Here is a 21,648-nt window from a genome sequence, read left to right as displayed (position 1 = left end):
ATAGCTCCGTTTTACTCACCGTTTTCTCCCACGTACTCGTAATTCAGCCCTCTATCATGCCATCTTCCAATATATTCATTTTAAATCCATTAACATTCCCAAAACACATCCAATCTTCGTGATTAACCCGGTTTTGTTCATTTCACATCCCCGGTTGATCCGATTCACGTCCCGGTGCTCCGTTTAGCTCCCGATTAGCTCCTTAAACTCTTTTAGACCTGTAAAACACAAATCCTATTAAAAGTAGGCTATTCAAGATTAAAAGCTATATAAAAACATCAACTTAAGCACAAACGATAACAAGTTTTCGACCACGTATCACATCCCCACACTTGTCTTTTGCTTGCCCTCAAGCAAATTTGTTTTTTCACTTTCACGTGGGTCGAACAACGAATACACTCTCCATTCCCAAGACGAAGGTTAAGGTCAATTGTCATACTAAAGTTCAAACTGTTTACAATTTTCAACCTATTTAACGGTGAAGTGACTAATCACAAAAAAAAATGGTTATCCAAGATTAACCCGCCCATAAAACTAACAAGTCATGCACATCCCTCACAATGTTCACTCCACTCGGCTTATAACTTGGCTAATGTGTATAATGTATTAGCACTTTAATTAATCGCTCAAAACCGATTAGAAAACGTACCCGCATAGGCTTGCAACTCAATCATTCTCCACCACTGAGCACGAATATCAAGCACAAATCATAAGGTCTTTGAACGGGTTGTAACAGGGCTAGGCTAAGGGTAGGAAGTAGGATATTTTAAAGTGGCTAAGGTGATGCAAATTCGATTTTTATTACAAAACAACTAATCTACGCACAACTAACTACCAATATCAAACTAGAAGGCAACAAGCTTTCGCCTTTTATTTCTCAACTAAGAACAAATATTTTTGTTCTTTTCTCAACAATTTTCTCGTCTTTTTCATAACATTTTCCGATTTTTCTCTTTTTTTTTATATGCAAACAAACAAACAACTATACAAACTTGACTCCTATAATCGAATTTCCATCACACGGGTTAAAAACAAGAAGGTTTAAGGTTATGGGCTAAAGGGTGGTCAAACGAAAGGGTTAGGCTCAAAATTGGCTACTAAGGGATAATTTTTTTTTTGGGTAAGGATATATAAATGGTGTAAACGGAAAAGGTTTACCTAATGCCTTAATCATTCTCGTGCTTGTATTCGGTCTATGGTCTCAAACGTATCAAAAGTCGCAAGTTCTACAATACGTGGCTAATGGTCCACTCAAACAAAGAAACATGTATATGTAAATCTATGATATAAAAGTGGCTCAAAACCTCACGTATAAGGGTATGGTATGTGATATGCATAAAATGCTAGTTCTTTAGGCGAATTATTCCCAAATAACCACCCGCTAAATACCCGTCATGCTATTAATTTGAGCTTGACCATGACAAAAGACCAAATGGGTTGTGCCATCCCCTGTTAACTTAGTTACTTGTGCTTTTAAGATCGCTTTTGAAACAAGAAATTTTTGAAAAATTTTTGAAATTTTCCCCCATCCCCACACTTGAGGTAAACATTGTCCTCAATGTGTAGTGTTTAAATGAACGGGTCAAAATCGAAAACTTTTACTACTCCCCCATCCCCACACTTGAGGTAAACATTGTCCTCAATGTGTAAGAACTAGAGTTTTAAAATGCACAAGGGATGTGACACGGCTAACCTTCCCAAAATTTCACCCCGGAAAAATAAAATACAAAATACAATCCACTTATTACTAAACTAAGAATCAAGGTAAAAAGGAAACGCATGCACCTGATTTTTGTCGCTTGATGCTCATATCTTCTTCTTCTCTTCATAAAACGGTTGTCCCGCGAACATAATGTACCTACAAATTTTAACCCTTGTGTAGAAGCATGCTTCTCACAACCATTGAAATTTGTTAGCTACTTAGTTCTACCATTTTTATGAAAGTGTTACCAAATCATGCGTTAAATTACCTTGATTTTTGTGGAAAAAATGTACAACAATAACAGCCCTAACTCACTTTCGTAAGAATCACGGTTGCATTTAGCGTATGCAACAAGCCCTTTTAAACCTCCCAATAGCTTGGGAGGACGAGTAGGTCTCGTGAGGGTTATATAGGGAACACACCCACAACGTTCATTTAACTACTAAAACGAAAAAACAAAATTATACAACAACAACAATACTAACTAAACTACGGACAACAACTAAAACGAAATGCGAAATAAAATATACAACAACAATTAACTTACCACCTCATGGTGGTCGAATGGCATGCTTGCCGCCTACAAACTCCTCGAAATCACCCACCGGTGATTCATACCATTTGTTGCCAAACGGTCCAAATTTCCTCACCTCATCTTCCTTCTTCTTTTCTAGAGGTGACTTTTTCGCCTTCTTTTTCTTGACTGTTTTCTTCCTTGTTTCTTCAAACCTACCAACCATAGCACACACCTTTTTGTTTGGATTCATGTCCTTTTTAGGACACTTATCCTCACCGAGCGGGTTAGTGAAATTTGGAAAAACATTTAAATTTAATTCCCGGTCCCCAAACTTCATGCTTACCGTTCACGTTGCACAATTTATTATGGCATTAGCAGTTGCCAAGAACGGTCTACCCAAGATAACTATCGGTTGGGTATCCTCAACACACCCAACATAGTCTACTACCAAAAAGTCAACTGGGTAGTAGCAATCATCCACCTTAACAATCACATCCTCCACCATCCCCCTTGGATGCGTGGGAGTCTGATCGGCCAATACCACGGGAGTATCAAAATTTTTTAATGGACCAAAATCGTATTGGTCATACAAACTCCCGGGTAAAATGCTCACACAAGCTCCAAGATCGAGGAGCGCCCTCTCAATTTTGAAGGTTCCAATTTGAATTGGAATAAGAGGATCTCCCGGATCTTGAGCTTTTTGAGGAATAGCACTCGATAGAACGGCACTAACATGTGATATCAAATCAACCGGTTCGGGTAATTTGTTGTGCCGTTTTTCGATGCTTAAATCCTTTAAGCATTCCACATGAGCCGGAACCTTTTTAATGTCATCAAGTAACGGTAAATTAATTTTTGCTTGTTTAAAATTTTCCCACCTCTCATCCTTCGGTGGGTACCGTTCCTCAACTTTTGGTGCATTAATCGGTTTAATTTGATTTAAACAATTTTCACAAAAAGAATTTTTATTCATTTTTTCAATTTTAATTTGTGAAATCGTTTCTTGTTCATTTTTACTTTCCAACTCATCTCTTGTATTTCCCACTACACCATCAACGCATTGTGGTGGAATGCTTTCAACACTACTACAAACCTCATCATTTGAAAGAAGAATTACCGCGCTAATGTGTACATTCCTCACATTGCCCGTGCTTGAACTTTGATGCTTAGGGTTCACCGTGGTGTCACTTGGGAGCTTTCCCATGCTCCCCCTCATTTGTGCCATTTCCTCCGCAAGTTGGCCCACTTGTTTTGCTAATGCTTCATGCGATTTGTCCCGAATTTCATTCTCTTTCTTGGACTCTTGCATCATCGAAAGCATTGCATCCATCTTTGCATTCAAATCACCACCACCTCCTTGATTATTCGTCAACCCGTGACCATCTTGGTTGTAACCTCTTTGGCGAGTTTGGTGCGAATACCCGCCTTGATTTCCAGATTGGAAATTCGGATTCATTTGGTTAGAGGCATTACCATACCTAAAGTTAGGATGGTTCCTCAACCCGGGGTGGTAAGTGTTAGAGTTCATATCATATTGCCTTCGGTCCCCATACACTTGATTCACCTCCACGGTGGCTTGACAATTCTCGGTCCGGTGACCGATGTCACCACATTCTTCACATACGCTATATTGTACCGCACCCACTTCCTTCTTCTTCATGCGGGCCAATTCCCGCTCCAACGTATCAATCCGATCCTTAGAACTTGCATCACGATCGGGCCATGACCTTGAGGTAGGGTGCTTTTTGGCTCGGTCGGCCGATTCCTTTTCCTTTGATCGTTTGCTCATCCGCTCCAAAAACTCCCAATCATCCTCTTCATGGTTGCTTAGAAGGGTCCCATTGCTCGTTGATTCAAGTCGGTTCCATGTGTTGTCGCCCAAACCCCGTACAAAGCATTTGACCAATTCCCACTTTTCTATTTGATGATGTGGGCACTTTCGCATCAACTCCCTAAATCTTGTGAAGGCTTCATGCAACGGTTCGCCCGAAAATTGGCGAAAAAGACCTAATTTCATCACGAGCATCGTCGGTCTTTGCCATTGAATAATACTCATCCAGAAAAGCTTGTTGCCTTTCTCCCCATGTGCGAATGCTATTGGCCGGAAGTGTAAGGAACCATTGTTTCGCTTTGTCTTTCAATGAAAATTGGAACAAGCGAAGTTTGACCTCCTCTAGTGCGAAGTTATGCCCCCCAATAGTGTTGCAAATGGAAGAAAACTCCGCCAAATGTGTGTACGGTTCGTCGTTAGACCTTCCATTAAAATGAGGAAGTATGTTGATGTAATGTGGTTTACAATCAAACATCCTCCTCTCACAAACGATTGGTGAATCATTTTCGGTGACCACCGGCCTAAAACGATCATTCACTCCCCGTGGAGGTTGTTGACGACGATAGGGACCGTTAACTTCTTGATCACCCACTCTTCGGTTATCCCTTCTATCATCTCTTCTTTCATTCCTTCTATCATCCCTTCTCTCATCCCTTCCTTGATTCCTACCTTGGGTACCTCTTTGATTGCCACCCCCCACAAAACGAGGGATCCGGTTATGGTGAGCATTGTTGTTATTGTTGCGACCCCCACCATTCCAGTTTCGTTGATAATCATTTCGTGGTTGACGGTTGTTCTCGTAACCATCATTTCTTCCGTCCCCATAACCATAATCGTCATCCCCAACATAGTTGGCATTTTGATAGCCAAATTCTTTATCTTCATATCTTCTTGCATTATGGCCATTACCCCGATTTATGTATCCCCAATCTTCATCATCGTCCACTCGATCATCATAGTAACCCCCATCATCCGAGTTTTCTGTATGAATGATTACATGTTCCGGCGATTGATAACCGGGAACACTATAAGGTTCGTCATCGGGGATTGCATTCCTCAAGTCATCAATATTGAAAAATGGGCCTTCATCCGCGGGATTGCCGCGATCACGATTACCTCTACGATCGGAATTGACATACCCATCATCAAGGTTGATGGGTAAAGAAGCTTGTCGATGAAGGTTTTGTTGTTGGGGTGTTCGTTGGTTGTTATTAGGATTTTGGTTTCTGAAAGGTGGTGTGGGTGGTCTAGAGTTGACGTTACCACCCGGTTGCTCTTGAGGTATAGGTTGGGCGTTTTGAGCGGGATTGAAGTTACTTCGGTATTGATATTGGTTCTGGTTTTGGTTTTGGTTGGAGTTTTGGTTTGCCATTGAATCGGTTTCAATGGTTGGTGTGAGTTGTGGTGTTTGGTTGGTTTGATTAGAAGCAAGGGTTGCTTCTAACCGGCTTGTTCGGTTTCTTCTTGCTACTCTTTCGATTTCCGGTTCGTAGACTAAAGGTGAAGTCCTCCCGGAGTTTCGCGTATGCATGCACTACCTGTAACCTGCACAAGTAACACACCCCGCGTAACAAAGAAAAAGACAAGTACAAAAAGAAAGCTAAACAAATTAAACAGTTAATCACAAAAAATTCAAACAATATCCAAACACAAAGCGCACGCACTCCCCGGCAACGGCGCCAAAATTTGATCGGAGTGTCGCGCTCCGGTCAAAGATAATATTTATAAGCCCAAATTACCCTTAACAATGTGTTAGTGGTAGTAAGGGGTCGAACCACGAAGAGTATGTGGTTTGTGTGTGGATTCGAATGAATTAAAACAATTGTCACAATTTATGAAGCTTGCTAGAGTATTTTTGTGTTTTCGTTTAATTGAGAGATATGATTTTTAACTAAATGGATTGCTGAGAATGATTGACAAATACTACTTAACGATTGCAATAAAAACGGTTACTAGAACAATAATAATAAAAAGGAATCACGCCCGGCTTCGGTAATTGTTAACATAGGGTTTCTACAAGTTTTAGTTTCAACTCAAATGCATTCGATTAACGGATTTAGTATACCGTGACTTAGGTGCTACTAACTATCAACGTCCCGAAGAACGGACAAAAAGACACTTTGTAATCAACACAAGTAAATCCTAACAACGACAACGTACAATTACATATCACCGTTTCACGAAGTCATAACTTTTAACATCGTTCGACAATTCATGAATTCGTAACAAATGTAATACTATTGTCAAAAGTTTCAAAAACCAAACACAAATTGTCACTAAGATGAAACAAGAACAATTCGAAACACTTGAATTAACAACTACCTACGCCGGGGTGAAACCGAGATGATTAGCCGCTCATGGTAGATGCAACTTGATCACCGGATGCTTGGAATGCGGATGGAGTCATCTTGAAGCTTGTAGGATGAAGGAATGATGGAGAATTAGGGTTTATGGAATGATGATGGTGAGAAGGATGATGGAATGGATGAATTAGGGTTTTGATGGTGAATTCGGGATGAATGATGATGATTCGGGTTGTTGTGATGATAGTTAATGGAATGGTTGGTGAATGATTTTGTGATTGTGGCTCCAAGAACAAGATTCAAACCTTCCAAGGAGTGTAACCCCCGAGTTGAATACCCCAAGACCAATTAGAATCGTTCCTATATCAAAGATACCCAATTTTTCGCGTTTTAGGAAACCACAACCCGTCGCCGACGGCCTGGGACCCGTCGGCGACGGCCTCCCCATTTGCTGAAATCACCTGACGGCTTGTTTGGCTGTTTACGGGCATTTTTTCACGACGGAACTTTCTAGAGCCCGTCGGCGACGGCCTAAAGCCCGTCCCCGACGCCCTCTAGTTTTTCCTGTTTCGTCCGAAACTGTTTTCTTCATAACTTCTTCGTTATAGCTCCGTTTTACTCACCGTTTTCGCCCATGTACTCGTAATTCAGCCCTCTATCACGCCATCTTCCAATATATTCATTTTAAATCCATTAACATTCCCAAAACACATCCAATCTTCGTGATTAACCCGGTTTTGTTCATTTCACATCCCCGGTTGATCCGATTCACGTCCCGGTGCTCCGTTTAGCTCCCGATTAGCTCCTTAAACTCTTTTAGACCTGTAAAACACAAATCCTATTAAAAGTAGGCTATTCAAGATTAAAAGTTATGTAAAAACATCAACTTAAGCACAAACGATAACAAGTTTTCGACCACGTATCAGGGACACACCATACCAAGGCTAGGTATGTAAATTAGTTAATACCTATATATGTTCACATTCAGATCTTTACTTTCATCAATCATATTTTCCTACATACGAGTTATATTCTTTTAAACCCATATAAAATGAGCAAGAGTTTTATAATCTATATATTTCCACCTTCTGGGAATCACATTCACATGGCTAAATGACTAAATATGTGAGCTTTTTTCACTTCTTGGTTTTCGGATGAATTTATGATTTGATAACTCAAGTATATTGATTATCCCACAGATGATAAAAGTCTGGAGATCTTCTTCACCTTCATTGACAAAGTTCAAGATCTGCCTTAACGCCTTCAGATTAAATAAGAAAACAGGTGTTCTTGTTGTTTAATAATGCTACCTCATATAGCTGATCTTGTTACAAAACCATAGTCACAAGTAAGCATGGTAAAAAAACTAATGTCACATTAACGTTTTCTTTCAATCATTGACTTGTGGATGTTCTATAAAACTAAAATTCGGGTCTTTATTCATAGGTTTATAAATCTTTATGCGTTTTCCTATACATGTGTAGGTAATATAACTTACGCACTATATAGATTATATAAATAAAACGACATTTGTTTGTATATATTTCCAGAAATTTATGAGAGGCGAATAAACATTGTATTGTAACATTTTTTATCATTAAAAGTTGTGACTGAAAATATGTTGGTTTCAACTTTCAAACCTGAGAGAAATTAATTAGGACAGTGACGGATCTATGTGGACGCCACGGAGGCAACTGCCCCCTATGGAAAAAAAAATAGTGTTATTTATACGCTAAAATCCCGATCGTTCCTTATTTGAGAAAAATTGGGTCAGCCACTGGAGATATTAGTTCTAAGTTCAACTTTTCAAATGATTTTTGTTACTACAATTCTTCAAGACTTCAATTCTTCCCTTTTATCGTTTTATCGTCAGTTATGAGAAATGATTTCTATGGGGGTGTTTGGGGTTGAGTTTTGAAGGAGATTTTTAGATTATTGAGTTTTGAAATCGTGAATAATCAGTTTTGAGTGTTTGGGTAAAAAAATAAAAAAAAATTGATTATTTGCGTTTAGAAAGTTACAAACACAGTTTTCCAAAAGCACCCCCCCCCCACTGCAACAAAACACAGTTTTCCAAAAATTGATTATTTGCGTTTAGAAAAAGATTTTCACTTATTTATTTTCCAAAAATGTATATTTGCCAAACACTCAAATAGTTGATTATCTGATTATTGTGATATCAAGCAACATAATCAAATCCAAACACTATCTTTCAACATCACGTTTTGTTACAGTTAATTATCTGATTCTGATTATTCAAAACGTATAATCTATTTTCAAAACTCAACCCCAAACATCCTCTATATAGATCTGCAAACGATTTTTGTAACTTCAGTTTCCCTATGACCCCACCATCCTACATAAGAAAATTTGAAGAAAAAAAAAGACTTCTGTGTTGATCAGTCAACGACGTTGGTTTAACGAAAGACTTTTTTGTTCATCAGTCAACGACGTTGATTTAACGGTTTATATAATTTATTATTTTGTACACGTGCCAGTGTAGAAATCATCAACTCTTGAACTTTGTTAGACGGACACCATCTTTGAAGTTTGAACTACTCAAACACATTTTAATTTGATTATAATGGAGAATGAGAAGCAAAACAAGAAAATTTGAAAAAAAAGACTTTTTTGTTCATTAGTCAATGACGTTGGTTAAGAGTTTATATAATTTATTATTTTGTACACGTGCGAGTGTAGAAATCATCAACTCTTGAACTTTGTTAGACGGACACCAACTTTGAAGTTTGAACTACTCAACACATTTTAATTTGATTATAATGGAGAATGAGAAGCAAAACAAGAAAATTTGAAAAAAAAAGACTTTTTTGTTCATTAGTCAATGACGTTGGTTTAACGGTTTATATAATTTATTATTTTGTACACGTGCGAGTGTAGAAATCATCAACTCTTTAACTTTGTTAGACGGACACCATCTTTGAAGTTTGAAGTTTGAACTACTCAACACATTTTAGTTTGATTATAATTCAACTTTGAAAACGATACAAGAAGCTTTTAGGATCGAAACTACTAGTAATGGAGAATGAGAAGCAAAACAAGAAACTCAAAATCTTGTGTCTTCATGGGTTCAGAACAAGTGGTGCCATACTTCAAAAAGAAGTAGAAAAATGGCCACAACCACTATTGCAGAAGCTGGACCTGGTTTTCATGGATGGCCCGTACCCGGCTCAAGGCAAGTCTGGAGTTGATGGTATCTTTGAACCTCCTTTTTACGAATGGTTCCAAGCTGATGAGGTTATCATAATTATCTTTTCTTTTACTTTTTGTGTTCAGTTTAGTTGTTATTCTATCATAATTATCTGTTACTTAATAATATATATCAATGGTTGAATATTGCTGTAGGAATATAAAGAATTCTATAACTTTGAAGAATGTCTTGCTAAAATTGAAAAGTTTATGTTGACTCATGGACCTTTTGATGGTATTCTTGGTTTTTCCCAGGTTTATTCTGTTCCAAGATTTCTGGAAGTTGTTTTATGTTCTTTAATGTGTTATTGTTGTTTCTTTTTATCGAACTAATTTTTTTATCGAACTAGTTTTCTTTATCAGGCCAATAGACTATAGCTTAATTGGCATAGGTGAGGGGAAATGAAGATTTGGGTTTGAGGCTATAAGTAGGGGTGTTCATCGGCTTGGTTTATTGTTTATTTGGTTTATTCGGTTCGGTTTATTCGGTTTTCAAAATTTTGTACCCCAAACCAAATAAGGAATATGCAAACCGATCCAAACCAAACCAAATTCAATTCGGTTTGGTTTCGGTTAGAAACCAAATCTAACCAAATTGTACCTAAGTACTTTTTTTTTCCTAATTTATATTTATGTTTTGTTCCAACTTTTGAACATCGCAACTAATTTATACCTAACAATATATGAATACAAGAAAGTTTCATTGTGAAATAAAATAAAAACATTCATAAAGTAGTCATAGACACAACCACAAAGTTAAAGCTTCAAAATATAAATCATAGAATAAATTGTTAACAAGTCTAATGGCACAAAATATAAATAATCTTCAAACAAAAGTCTTTCTCCAAAAAAATGTAGAAATCCTAAACCCTAGTTTCTATAGGTCCGAAGTTCTATTATTATAGAAATCAGTGGGTTTGAGTTGCGCTTAGATTTACATTTGATATTTTGGGATGCATAAAAAAAACTATTTTGGGCTAATAAATTGTATATGATTTATAAAATATTATTATTTTTATTTAATAATTAATTAAGTTAAATGGTTTATTCGGTTATCCAAATAAACCGAATAAACCAAATGAAATAAAATATGGATCCATGAACCGAACCAAAAACCATATTCACAATTCAGTTTCGGTTAGAAACCAAACCAAAAACCGAATTCGTTATTCGGATTGGTTTATTGGGTTACAGTTACGGTTTGATTTACGGTTTTTATTTGGTTACGGTTTTTTCTGAACACCCCTAGCCATAAGTCTTCAAATCTGATCCCAACAGGTTTTTACCACAATGGGCCTTTGGGTGACGGGTTTTACTCGTAACTGGAAATGATGGGCTTGGGCTACTCAGCGTTGTCTGCGGTCGCGGACGTATAGAGTCGCCTTTTGTCATTGAGTTGCCTTCAGGCTTTTATTTCGTTGGTCGTTTAAAAAAAGTTTTTTTTTAATCAAACTACATAAAAAGTGGTTTTTCTATGTTTAAGTATAGGAAGTGATTTAAACCGCTGATCTTATGTCAATTGTGAAAATTGAAGCACTGACATAACTCGGACTTGGGTTCAATCCCAAACAAAATGATAATTCGGTGTAATTTAGTAGTGATCAAGAGTTGTGTACCATTACCCGTTAAAAAAACATAGCTCGGACAAAATAGGAAGTTATAAACTATTAAAATACCCTCGTTATTTTTTTTTTCAAACATAGATTACACTAAAAATTTTATATCAACTTTTTTGTATATAGTTCATTTTTTAAATTTATATAAATCGAATATTTTATCATCTTTAATTTCAAGCATAGTATTCTTATATTTAACCGAACGACGTATTTTTGTATTTTTATATGCATACACACTTTAAACAAACTACACCGATGCGAAGAATGTTTAGATATGCATATGTCCTAAAATACATGTGTCCGTCTAGGATTCTTGGCACACTTCGCACCAATATAAGTATTAATAAATCTTTAATGTTATTGTTGTTTAAAAAAACAAGGGGGCCATGTTAGCGGCAACAATACCAGGCATGCAAAGAGAAGGGGTGGCCCTAACAAAGGTTCCAAAGGTGAAGTTTCTAATAATAGCATCTGGGGCTAAATTTGGTAGTTCAAAGTTTGGGATCCCTAAACTTGCATCTGCTTCCTTCTCTACTCCCATCACTACTCCATCTCTACACATTATTGGTACATAAATCATGCCATCTCTATTTTTTTTTTATAATTCAATCTTAATCTGCTTAACTAGTGTTACACAAATACATACAAACGAGTTAATTGGACTCGTTTATAAGTAAACGTGTAATAGGGGTGTTGATTGCATTTGTTATTCGGGTTTCGGGTAATTTGGGTCAGATTATTCAGGTAGTTCGGGTCCAGTTATTTGGGTTCTTGTGTATTATATTATATCTGATACCCGACCCTAATAGTTATCGGGTTCGTCAGGTACGTGTTGTTTGGTTATCGGGTCGAGTAGTATGGGTTTGGAAATATTTGTTAATTTTTAAAAACTTTAGTTTATATACTACACTTTTGGTCCTTAAAAGATCCAACTTTCATGTTGTTTGGAAAGTTAATATAATTCAAGACAAGAACATAAATTTGGAAAGTTAGTGTATTCACAAATTCTAGATAACACGCCAAAAGTTGAGCCGATGTAGTTCGGGTTAATTGGGTTTCGGTTTATTTAGGTTTTTGATGTTTAAGGGTCTAACAGATACCCGACCCTAATAATAATTGGTTTAGGTATTCGGGTAACATGTTTGTTTAGGCTGGGATAATCGGGTACGCTTAAAATCAAAATACCTAGATCATATCATCCTCAAAAGTAGTATTTTCTGGTAAACTACATTGAAGATCTAAAAATAGTTACTTTAATAAGAATAATTACAAAATACTTGTTATTAAATGACTAGATTAATGATATCTTTTTAATAAAACAATTTAAGATTTAAAAACATTTGAGATGCATTTGTGTGACTTCTCATATGTTTCATATTTATCAGAATCATAACTGACTCATTTTAAGTGAATAGGTTGAAACATGACACCATTGTATTTACAAAGGCTAAATCAATTATAATATCTCCAAACTTATAAAAAAAAGTAAATATATAATTTTTTTTATGAAAACACAGGAGAGACAGATATTGTAAAGGAGGAGGGCATTGGTTTACTAGAGTCCTTCGTCGACCCTCTGATCATCCATCATCCCAATGGACACACCATACCAATGCTAGGTGTGTAAATAAGTAAATTACTTAACCATGCATGTTCATTTTCAGATTTTTTGTTCTCAATGAATATATTTTCTTACATATTACATATGGGTTATTTTTTACATAAATCCATATAAATGTGTAAGGAACTAGAATCCATAAAGGGAGTTGAAATTTCATGGAATTGGAATTAATTCCAATAGAATTTCGTATTGTGTTTCGTTTATAAATCAGTAATTGGAATTGAAACAGTTAAAAAACTAAAAAGACAAATTTGTCTTCATCTCTTTTATTTGAAAAAGTAAAGAATGGAAATATGACGTATTTTGGTAATTGAAAAAACTTCAATGCAAAATTATAATTTCCTCTTAAATAGGAGGATTGTTAAATTTGATTGATGGAATGTTTTCTACTTCCATTTTTATTAAAAACCAACCAAACATGATCTTGATAGAATGTTTTCAATTGCAATTCTAATTCCTTTGAAATCTATGAACCAAACGACCTTAAGGGTTTTATATCTTCCCACCAATAAAGTAGGGGAAGAGGATAACATGGTTTTTATAATATTTTGATTTTCAGACTATCAAAGAGATATTCTTTTTCAGTTTTCATATAGGATTTAGATCGTTTTTGTGACGATAGGCTTTGATAAGTAACTCGAGTTATTGGTTATGGCACAGATGATAAAAGCTTGGAGATCTTCTACAACTTCATTGCCAAAATTCAAGATCTGCCTTAATGCTTATACTATGGGCTCGCCGATAAAAATAAATAAAATAGTTATCTTTTTGATTAAACATAAATAAAATTCGAGGTGTTTATATTAAGCAAATTATGTATATAATTCGGACTAGTGTTCATATTGTTTAGAAGTGCTACTTCATATAACTTTTTTTGTGGTAAAACCATAATTAAGTGAAAAATAATTATATACGAGTTACATTCACAAGTGAGCATGGAAGAAAATGTCTAACGTTTTCTTTCAAATGTTGGATCTTGTGATTTTACTATGGACGTTATATTTAACTGAAATCCGAGTCCTATACTGTTTAATTTTTGTTAGACCTACAAACCTAACCTTTTTAACAAATAACTTTGACTAACATATCACAATAACAACAAATTCTTGAAATTCTAGAAAACATGATAGTCAAGGATGAGGTGCAAGTCTACAACCAACAAAAAATCATTTTTCCATATAGACAAAATTGCATAAAATAACTTTTTCGTACTTCCAAAACTGCACGTGATACCTTTCAGTTTGAAAATCGTCCAGATCAACCTTTAACTTGACATTTTCTTACGAGAATCACCATTTTAGACTAACACTGTTAAATTTCTTGGCAACAGTACCATATTTTTAAGCTTATCTTATGAATTTGTTGTTTTTTTAATACAAAATAACATGTGTTGATGGATGACAATAACATTAGTTTCTACGTTACTTTCATAAACCATAAACTACTCTCGCTTTTGTCTATCATTATAAATTTGTGACTATCCATATTTCATTATTGACAGCTATTCAAACCTAAGTTCATATCAACATCACTTTCCATATGTTAGGTGGTTGGCCTAAATTCGTTATGAACAATCTTCTTGCATTTCTTAACCAAGTTTCTACAAGTTTAGTCAGAATAAAATAAAGGGTTAGAATCGAAAAAAGTTATAAATTAAAGGGTCAAATTTGCCATTAATCACCAACTCAAGATCGAATCTCTTTTCCCAAGAGAAAAAAAAGGTAGGAATCCGTTTCATCTCCCCTGCAAAATATAACCAAAATGTCGGACCTAAAAACCCAAACACAGACCCGCTTTATTCCACCTCACGCGCCGAAACCCGATACTTAACGCGCCACCTCACGCGCCGCCCCTACCCTTCCCCTTCCTTGCAATCACAACTAAATAACTTCCTCAATCCAAAAACCTGTTCAGATGATGGAATCACCTAACAGTTCCACCGTACAAGTCAACTCGACGAATAAATCGAACAACTCATCGGATCTCGATCACTCGGATCCGAATCCAAAACCGAAAGTTGTTATCGCTTCCGTTGAAACGGGCAATGCTGACGTCACTGACGATCGGTTTTCGTCAACAACGCCGGCGGTTAACTCGCCGGCTAATCGATCGAAGAAGTCGGTGCGGTGGAGTGAGGATTTGGTGGAGGAACGGACGTTGCCGCCGTTAGAGAAGAGTGATGATGATTACGGATCGTCGAATCGTTACGTTAATCGTTCTCGTGAATCGAGTGATTCTCCTGCATTTAATATGAACAGTTAGGGCTTGTTCATACCTTACTTGTTATGCACGCATACACTTTGCTATCTAATTGCAGTTTTATAAGTTTTTAGTTTACTGTGTGTATGCAATATGTTTGTAGGAATAGAGTTGTAATTGAGCAATAAGAAATGCAATATGTTTATGGATTTTTAAGTCGTGGTTGTGTTTTACAGATTCTATGGCAAATGTTAAAGATACGTTTGGTAGATGGAGAAAGAAGGTTGGAGAAGCTACGAAAAAAGCTGAAGATCTTGCGGGAAATACGTGGCAACATTGTAAGTTTTTAGTCTGTTATCTTGTTGTGAATTTGTTTTGCTGATATTTGTTGTTTTAAACTATATGAATGCATCGTTCTGGTAGATGATCGTGATGCCTTTTAATGAGGTTTAATTGCAAATTAGGTGTAGACGTTAACAGTGTTGTAAGAATCGCTAGGCACTAGTCGGGTGGTGGGGTACCGACTAGCGATTAGTCGGGATTAATCGGATTGAGTTTTTTATATGTAGTTTTTAGTTGCATATATACACACATTTTTACATGTAGTTTTTTAATGCAGACATGTTTTAACCCCTCATTGACCCTTTTTTTAAGTAATTGGAAGGAATTTATAAGGTTGGGTCGAAATTTGGCTGGCGTCTAGCCAAATTTTGGCCAGAATAGGACCGCCATTGACCGCCTAGCAATTAATCGGAGACTAGTCGGGATTTTTTACAACCATGACGTTAGATCTTTTGAAATGTATTTAGGTATTTGTATGTGCTTGAGTTGAAACTTGAGTAGTGTTATATCATCAATGGTAATTCTTAGCTCAGTTTTAACATCTATCTTAGCATTGAGTGGGTTCCAAGTGATGAGTTTCATGCTTATTATAACTTGTATGGTGATCGGCATGAGCTTGGACATGAAGCATAATCCAGAGGCATGAATTAACTTGTGGTTAGCCTGTGATTGTTTCTAGAAACTGAGGGTGGGGGGAGTGCTTGCCTCCCGTGCCACATCAGCGCCACATCAGATTTCACCACTACTTGCCAAATTACAGGAAATACATATGCTTCTCATGCCACAACCCCCTTATAAATTAAAGTAAAAAAACTAACTAAAATGTGATTGGTTAGATTTGATATTGGGCCCACCCCAACCCACCTCTCCCTCTCGGTATAATTGGCAAAACAACACACATTGTCGCTCACCACAAGTCACCGAAAGCCAAGGGATGCAACTCACTGATGTGCCGCATGTTGCCGCAACATGCCAATGAGTTGGTGCCGCTCATTTCGAGCGCCCTGAGAGAAAGAACTTGAAACATTATAGTATGCAAGCTAGTACTGCCTCAGTGCCTCTCTGAGTTATTATTTGAGTTGACTAAATTGCTAGAATGCTAATGATATATTGAGGTTTTACAAGGCAGAGAGACAAGCTTTAAAATAATATGATGGTGTTTAGGGGTTGGAGACTGAATTTAATCCATTCAAGTATTCAACTAGGAAAAAGGACTAACTAAAGAAAACATGTGGAAAAGACTATTGTTCAAAATAATTGGAGTTCTTATATATATGACCTTGTGGTTCTGTAGAAGTGTAGATGGTTGCTTGTCCAATAGCTGAGCATTGGAGAGATATATTTTAAGTCAAGACGTAACTTTTTTTCCTTAGAAATCTATTGTGGAAGGCACCTATGCAGTCAATAGCGTGCTATAGCGGTTAGCGGACATCCGATCGCATAGCGGTCACTTATAGCGGTTCTGCTATTAGCGGTGCTAAGTGCTAACTGCCGCTGTTTTGAATCCCGCATAGTGGTCGTAGCACCGCTTTTCTAGGTTTTTTAATTTTGAGGCCAAAAGTTGGGTAAAGCCCACATAAATCAGTTATTTGTTTGAAATAACCCAAAAGTAAAGGCCCAAACACTAATTAAACCTTGTCCAATCCTAAATCTATTGTGTGTGTACGGTACAACTGAGGTCAAAAGTTCAAACGTCACATTGACACTTTCATGTTTTGAATTTGATACTACTATTAATATTTTGCATGATATTACTATCAATTTTGATATTACTATTAATATTTTTCAAAAGTATTTATATATATAAATACATAAATATAAAAATTATTGATATACCACCGCTATAACCTATATATCATATAGCGGACCTTGACCGCTATTTGATTTTGGACCGCTAGAGTTACCTATAAGCATCATGATGAAAATAAGCATGGACTCTTTAGTGCATTTGAGATTTGTTACTAGCACGGCCAATGATACTGTTTCAACAGTCATCACTTGTACAAATCAAACTCTGTCAGTTGACCTATTAGACCAACTCTTTTTATGAAGATTAGCTATCTTTAGCAAATGTAAACCTAAGATCATATCTAGGAAAACAGATAGGCTCTTAGCCTCTTACTATGCAGCCCTACGGGAAACAGGTTACATACTTGATTAGTTGTTTGGGGATTACAAACTGCATAATATAAACTTCATATAAAAGCATAGTTATAAGTGTATCAATCTAACTTGTGTATGGGATTATTGTTATGAATGCAACCAAACATTAACTGAAAATGAACCAGGCACATGTTATAAACCATTGAAATTTATAGACATAGAGGTTTTTCCTAGGGTTCAAAATTTGTTTCGAACTTTGCACACTCACAGTGTGCACAAACAAGGGAGTTAAGGAATTTCACAAACCCTAATTGATTTTTTGCCCAACAGTTGTGTAAAAAGATACATTTGGCTATGTGTTACCGTATATTTCTTCATATGGCAGGTGATATTATTTTGGTCATCTTCTTTGTCATGATATATTACAGGCCATCAACTGTGTCGTTATTTATATAATTAAGTTGTAATAGTGATGAAAAAAGTTGTTTATAAAGCTTCAAACCGAGTAGTTGTTTATACTGTTTTCTCTTTTTTAATTTATTTTCCCATTAGTTTTAATTTTGTTTTGTCTGTATGCAGCTTTTTTTTTTTCAAATACTTTTACTTGATGGTTGCATATTAAAAGTATATTCGTATAATATCCATCTAAAAATGTAAGCCAGTTATTCACCTCAAAATTAATTAAATTTTTGTGTACGTTTAATTTAGTGAAAACGGCTCCTAGTCTCACGGATGGTGCTTTGGGAAGAATTGCACAGGGAACTAAAATTCTAGCAGAAGGAGGTTACGAGAAGGTTTTCAGACAAACATTTGAGACAGTTCCTGAAGAGCTACTTGTAAATTCATATGCATGCTACCTGTCAACTTCAGCAGGTCCCGTGTTGGGGGTTATATATGTATCTACAGCTAAGCTTGCATTTTGTAGTGACAATCCATTGTCATATAAAACTAATGACAAGACTGAGTGGAGCTATTATAAGGTATGTCTGTTAAGTCAGGGGTATTTCTGTCTTTTTTGCTAACTCAAAGGGCAATTCGGTCTTTTTCACTTAAAGGGGGATTTTGTGTTTAGGTGATCATACCATTACAGCAGCTGAAAGCAGTTAACCCTTCTTTTAGTAGAGCAAAGTCTGGTGAGAAATACATTCAGGTGATATCCGTTGACGGCCATGAATTTTGGTACATGGGTTTTCTAAACTACGATGGTGCCGTCAAGTGTCTACAGGATGCCCTGCAAACACGCATTACATCTTCCATTGTGTGAATTCGGTTTTATTATGTGAAAGATGCTTCTTGATATCTTCGACGGGTGCTTAAAAGCTTTTTCCCGATGAAAGATATTTGAGGTATAAAATTGTTGTAAACGCTCTCATTTATGGTGTAGAAATGATGCACATTCGGTTTTTGCATACAGTTCAGTTGCTTTGTAATTTTATTTCTATTTATATTTGGACATGTTAATTTAAGGAATAATGGATTTTAATAATCCCAACTGTTGCTCGTTGGCCGGCAACGGTCCCAACTTCAAAATTTCTCACTGGCAGTCCCATCTTTTCACATATTGGCCTTCAATGGACCCCGACGAACAGAGCCCTAACACCGTTAGTCTTCGGTCGTCGGAAAAACGTTTTTGGCCGGAAAAAGGTTTCAAAAGGTCCGATCTATGGTTACAAACAGGTTTGGGACGATAACTTTGAGTTTCCCGGCCAAAAGTTGAGTTTTCTGGCCAAAAATAAGTTTTCCGGCGATAAAAGAGTTTTTCCAGCGACCTCAATAATTGGGCTTTTACTAGAAAAAAGGTTACTAAAGGTCCGTAATAAGGTTACAAAGAGGTTTGTGACAAAAAGGTCAAGTTTTCCGGCCAAAAACGTTTTTCCGGCGACCGGATACTAACCGCGTGAGGGTTCTATTAGTCAGGTCCATTGGAGGCCAATATGTTAATAGACGGGACTACCAGTGGGAATTTTTGAAGTTGGGACCGTTGCCGGCCAAAGGGCAATAGTTGGGATTATTAAAATCCGTTATTCCTTAATTTAATAATTTGTAATTCATGCTGTGTTGAGAACTATTGAATTTTGGAGTTTTGAAGCAGTTTGTTTGTGGGTTATTTTGAAGTTTTAAACTAAAAGCTGGGTAGGAATCAATAGCTTATTTATGTTCCTTTTTCTCATTCTTCTAGGGTAAAAATATTTCAAAAAACGTTTGGATTAGATTAATTTTTTTCTTGGTTTTTTGTATGTTTTCTGTTAATGATGGTGTTTGTTTTAGTGAAATGTAAAATTTAAAATCGAAATTTACGTGATAACATACTTTCTCAGAACTCGAAGAGAATGGATTAAGTTCATTCTAGCAAAGAAATTCAACCAAAAGAATTTGAATGTCATATTTATGCTTAGAAATTAGAATGTTAAAACTTCAAACAACTATGAACAAATGTCTTTGGATTAGTGGAATGAGAATGAATGTTTGGATACGGTTGCGTGTTAGGTGATTGTTTTAGTGAAATTTTCTAATCAAATTAGCATCCGATTTGAATTTAGGATTTCCTATTCCATTTGACAATTCAAATTGAGATTATATACAATCCCTTTGTTTGTAATAAATAATCCTAAAAATGTGTTTTTAATCTTTCTTTATTGGATTTATTTCAATTTGAATAAGCCTCTCAGTTTCTTTTCCATATACCAAGTTACACCATTTGACATTTTAACTAGAGAAAAATACAATTTGCGTCCCTGTAGTATGTCCCAAACATCAACTTGAGCCCCTAAATTAAATTTTTTGTTTTTTGAGCCCCTGACTTTATAAATTCATAACAGTATGAGTCCTTCTGTCAAGCTGCCGTTTGTTTGACTGTTTGAGCTAGGGGTAAGACCGTCTTTTTGCTTTATTTCCCTTCTAAAAACCCCAAAAATCACTATTAAGCCCTAATTTATTCCCGCCAAAACACATAGACGGTTGATTGTGCAAGAGAGAAATCCAAAGCGATGGTCTTTACATGGCGACTTCGTCCTCAAGGTGAATACTACGATCCTGAAGATATATATGGTAAGTTGATTGTGTCTTCTTCTCAGGGGTATAGTTTGTTTTCGGTAAGTTGAATATCATCTGATGGTTTGATCATTTGTGTTAACAGGGGATGAACCCAGACTATTTTCTCTAAAGATTAACCATGGAGGTGAGTTTACTGATTATCCAGGAAGGGAGTATGTCAACGGTAAGGTTAGTTACATTGACTGGGTTGAGTTTGAAAAGTTAAGTGTTGATGTTCTTCGTGAAATGCTGAAAGATATAGGTTACTCTGTAGATGATGTGTTCAATTATTTTGTTAAAGATCCTAATGTGTGTTTGGATTTTGGTCTTAGACACTTTACTGATGATGATGAGTTAGATTATGTGTATGACCAACTTAGAAAAGGATGCAAGTTAGTAGATTTGTATGTTGAAATAGGAGAATCTAGAATCAAGGATTCAACTGCAATGAGCTTGGCTTTACTAGATAATGTGGGTGAAGATAATGTGGTTGAGGGTGAGTCAGAAAGTAGCGAGGCAGTTTCTGAGGGTGAGTCAGAAAGTAGTGATAAAGAGAACAGTGATGAAGAAGATCCAGATTACACATTTGATCAGGAACCAGATAATCCAGTGTTTGATTATGAAGTAGATATGAGTCAGTTCAGGGCATGTGTTGACTTTGATCCTGATGAAGTCAATGAGACAATTAAGGATGCTAGAAATGAGAATACTGAAGAAGAACTTAGGCAGGAAGATATAACTTGTGATCATGAGGATTTTAGTGATAAAGATGATAACTGTACACTGCTGGACAAGGTTGCCAAGAAGGTAAGGAAGAAGAGAAAAATTACAGGTAATGTTAGTGACTCATACCTCCCATTTTCAATTGGTCAATTAATACCAGATAAAAAACAATTGAATGACATGGTTAAGACATATGATGTTAAGAGTAGAAGGCAAATTTATATATTAAAAAAATGATAAGTTGAGGTTCAGAGTTATTTGTCTTGGGACTAATCCTACTTTGGGTTCTGGTGAGGGGCAGAATAGTAAATTTAGAGGGCTAGGGTTAAAACAAGATAAAAGGCACTTGAAGCCCACTTGTCCTTAGGCGGTTCAGATCTCCAGGAGAACTGAAAAGGAATCTTGGTGTGTGAAAATGTAACACCCCGTGTTTTCCAAAGTCAAAGTCAAA

The 21,648-nt window shown here is 36.2% G+C and overlaps 4 protein-coding genes across 5 annotated transcripts; 3 read left to right on the top strand and 1 right to left on the bottom strand.

Moving 5' to 3' along the window:
- Nucleotides 1–2,565: 2,565 nt before the first annotated feature.
- LOC118486549 lies at nt 2,566–4,245 on the bottom strand. Its single transcript, XM_035983069.1, has 2 exons — nt 3,237–4,245; nt 2,566–3,128 (listed from the first exon to the last, which is right to left on the bottom strand). The coding sequence occupies exons 1-2, from the start codon at nt 4,243–4,245 to the stop codon at nt 2,566–2,568; spliced, it is 1,572 nt and encodes a 523-aa protein (XP_035838962.1).
- A 5,064-nt stretch (nt 4,246–9,309) lies between these two features.
- On the top strand, nt 9,310–13,665 carry LOC110909290 (esterase AGAP003155). Of its 2 annotated transcripts, XM_022154321.2 has the most exons (5): nt 9,310–9,608; nt 9,717–9,815; nt 11,557–11,743; nt 12,694–12,795; nt 13,458–13,665. In XM_022154321.2, the coding sequence occupies exons 1-5, from the start codon at nt 9,390–9,392 to the stop codon at nt 13,514–13,516; spliced, it is 666 nt and encodes a 221-aa protein (XP_022010013.1). In that variant the 5' UTR covers nt 9,310–9,389; the 3' UTR covers nt 13,517–13,665. The 2 variants fall into 2 exon arrangements, with proteins under 2 accessions (XP_022010013.1, XP_022010014.1); XM_022154322.2 differs by lacking the exon at nt 9,717–9,815.
- Nucleotides 13,666–14,518: 853 nt separating this feature from the next.
- On the top strand, nt 14,519–19,529 carry LOC110909292 (GLABRA2 expression modulator). Its single transcript, XM_022154323.2, has 4 exons — nt 14,519–15,054; nt 15,233–15,334; nt 18,150–18,421; nt 18,514–19,529. The coding sequence occupies exons 1-4, from the start codon at nt 14,712–14,714 to the stop codon at nt 18,703–18,705; spliced, it is 909 nt and encodes a 302-aa protein (XP_022010015.1). The 5' UTR covers nt 14,519–14,711; the 3' UTR covers nt 18,706–19,529.
- A 169-nt stretch (nt 19,530–19,698) lies between these two features.
- LOC110905844 lies at nt 19,699–21,648 on the top strand. Its single transcript, XM_022151300.2, has 2 exons — nt 19,699–20,489; nt 20,578–21,648. The coding sequence occupies exons 1-2, from the start codon at nt 20,429–20,431 to the stop codon at nt 21,432–21,434; spliced, it is 918 nt and encodes a 305-aa protein (XP_022006992.1). The 5' UTR covers nt 19,699–20,428; the 3' UTR covers nt 21,435–21,648.

Source organism: Helianthus annuus, chromosome 14, assembly GCF_002127325.2.
Source record: "Helianthus annuus cultivar XRQ/B chromosome 14, HanXRQr2.0-SUNRISE, whole genome shotgun sequence".
NCBI lineage: Eukaryota > Viridiplantae > Streptophyta > Magnoliopsida > Asterales > Asteraceae > Helianthus > Helianthus annuus.
Note: the sequence above shows the minus strand (reverse complement) of the source record. Positions and strands in the feature narration are given on the sequence as shown.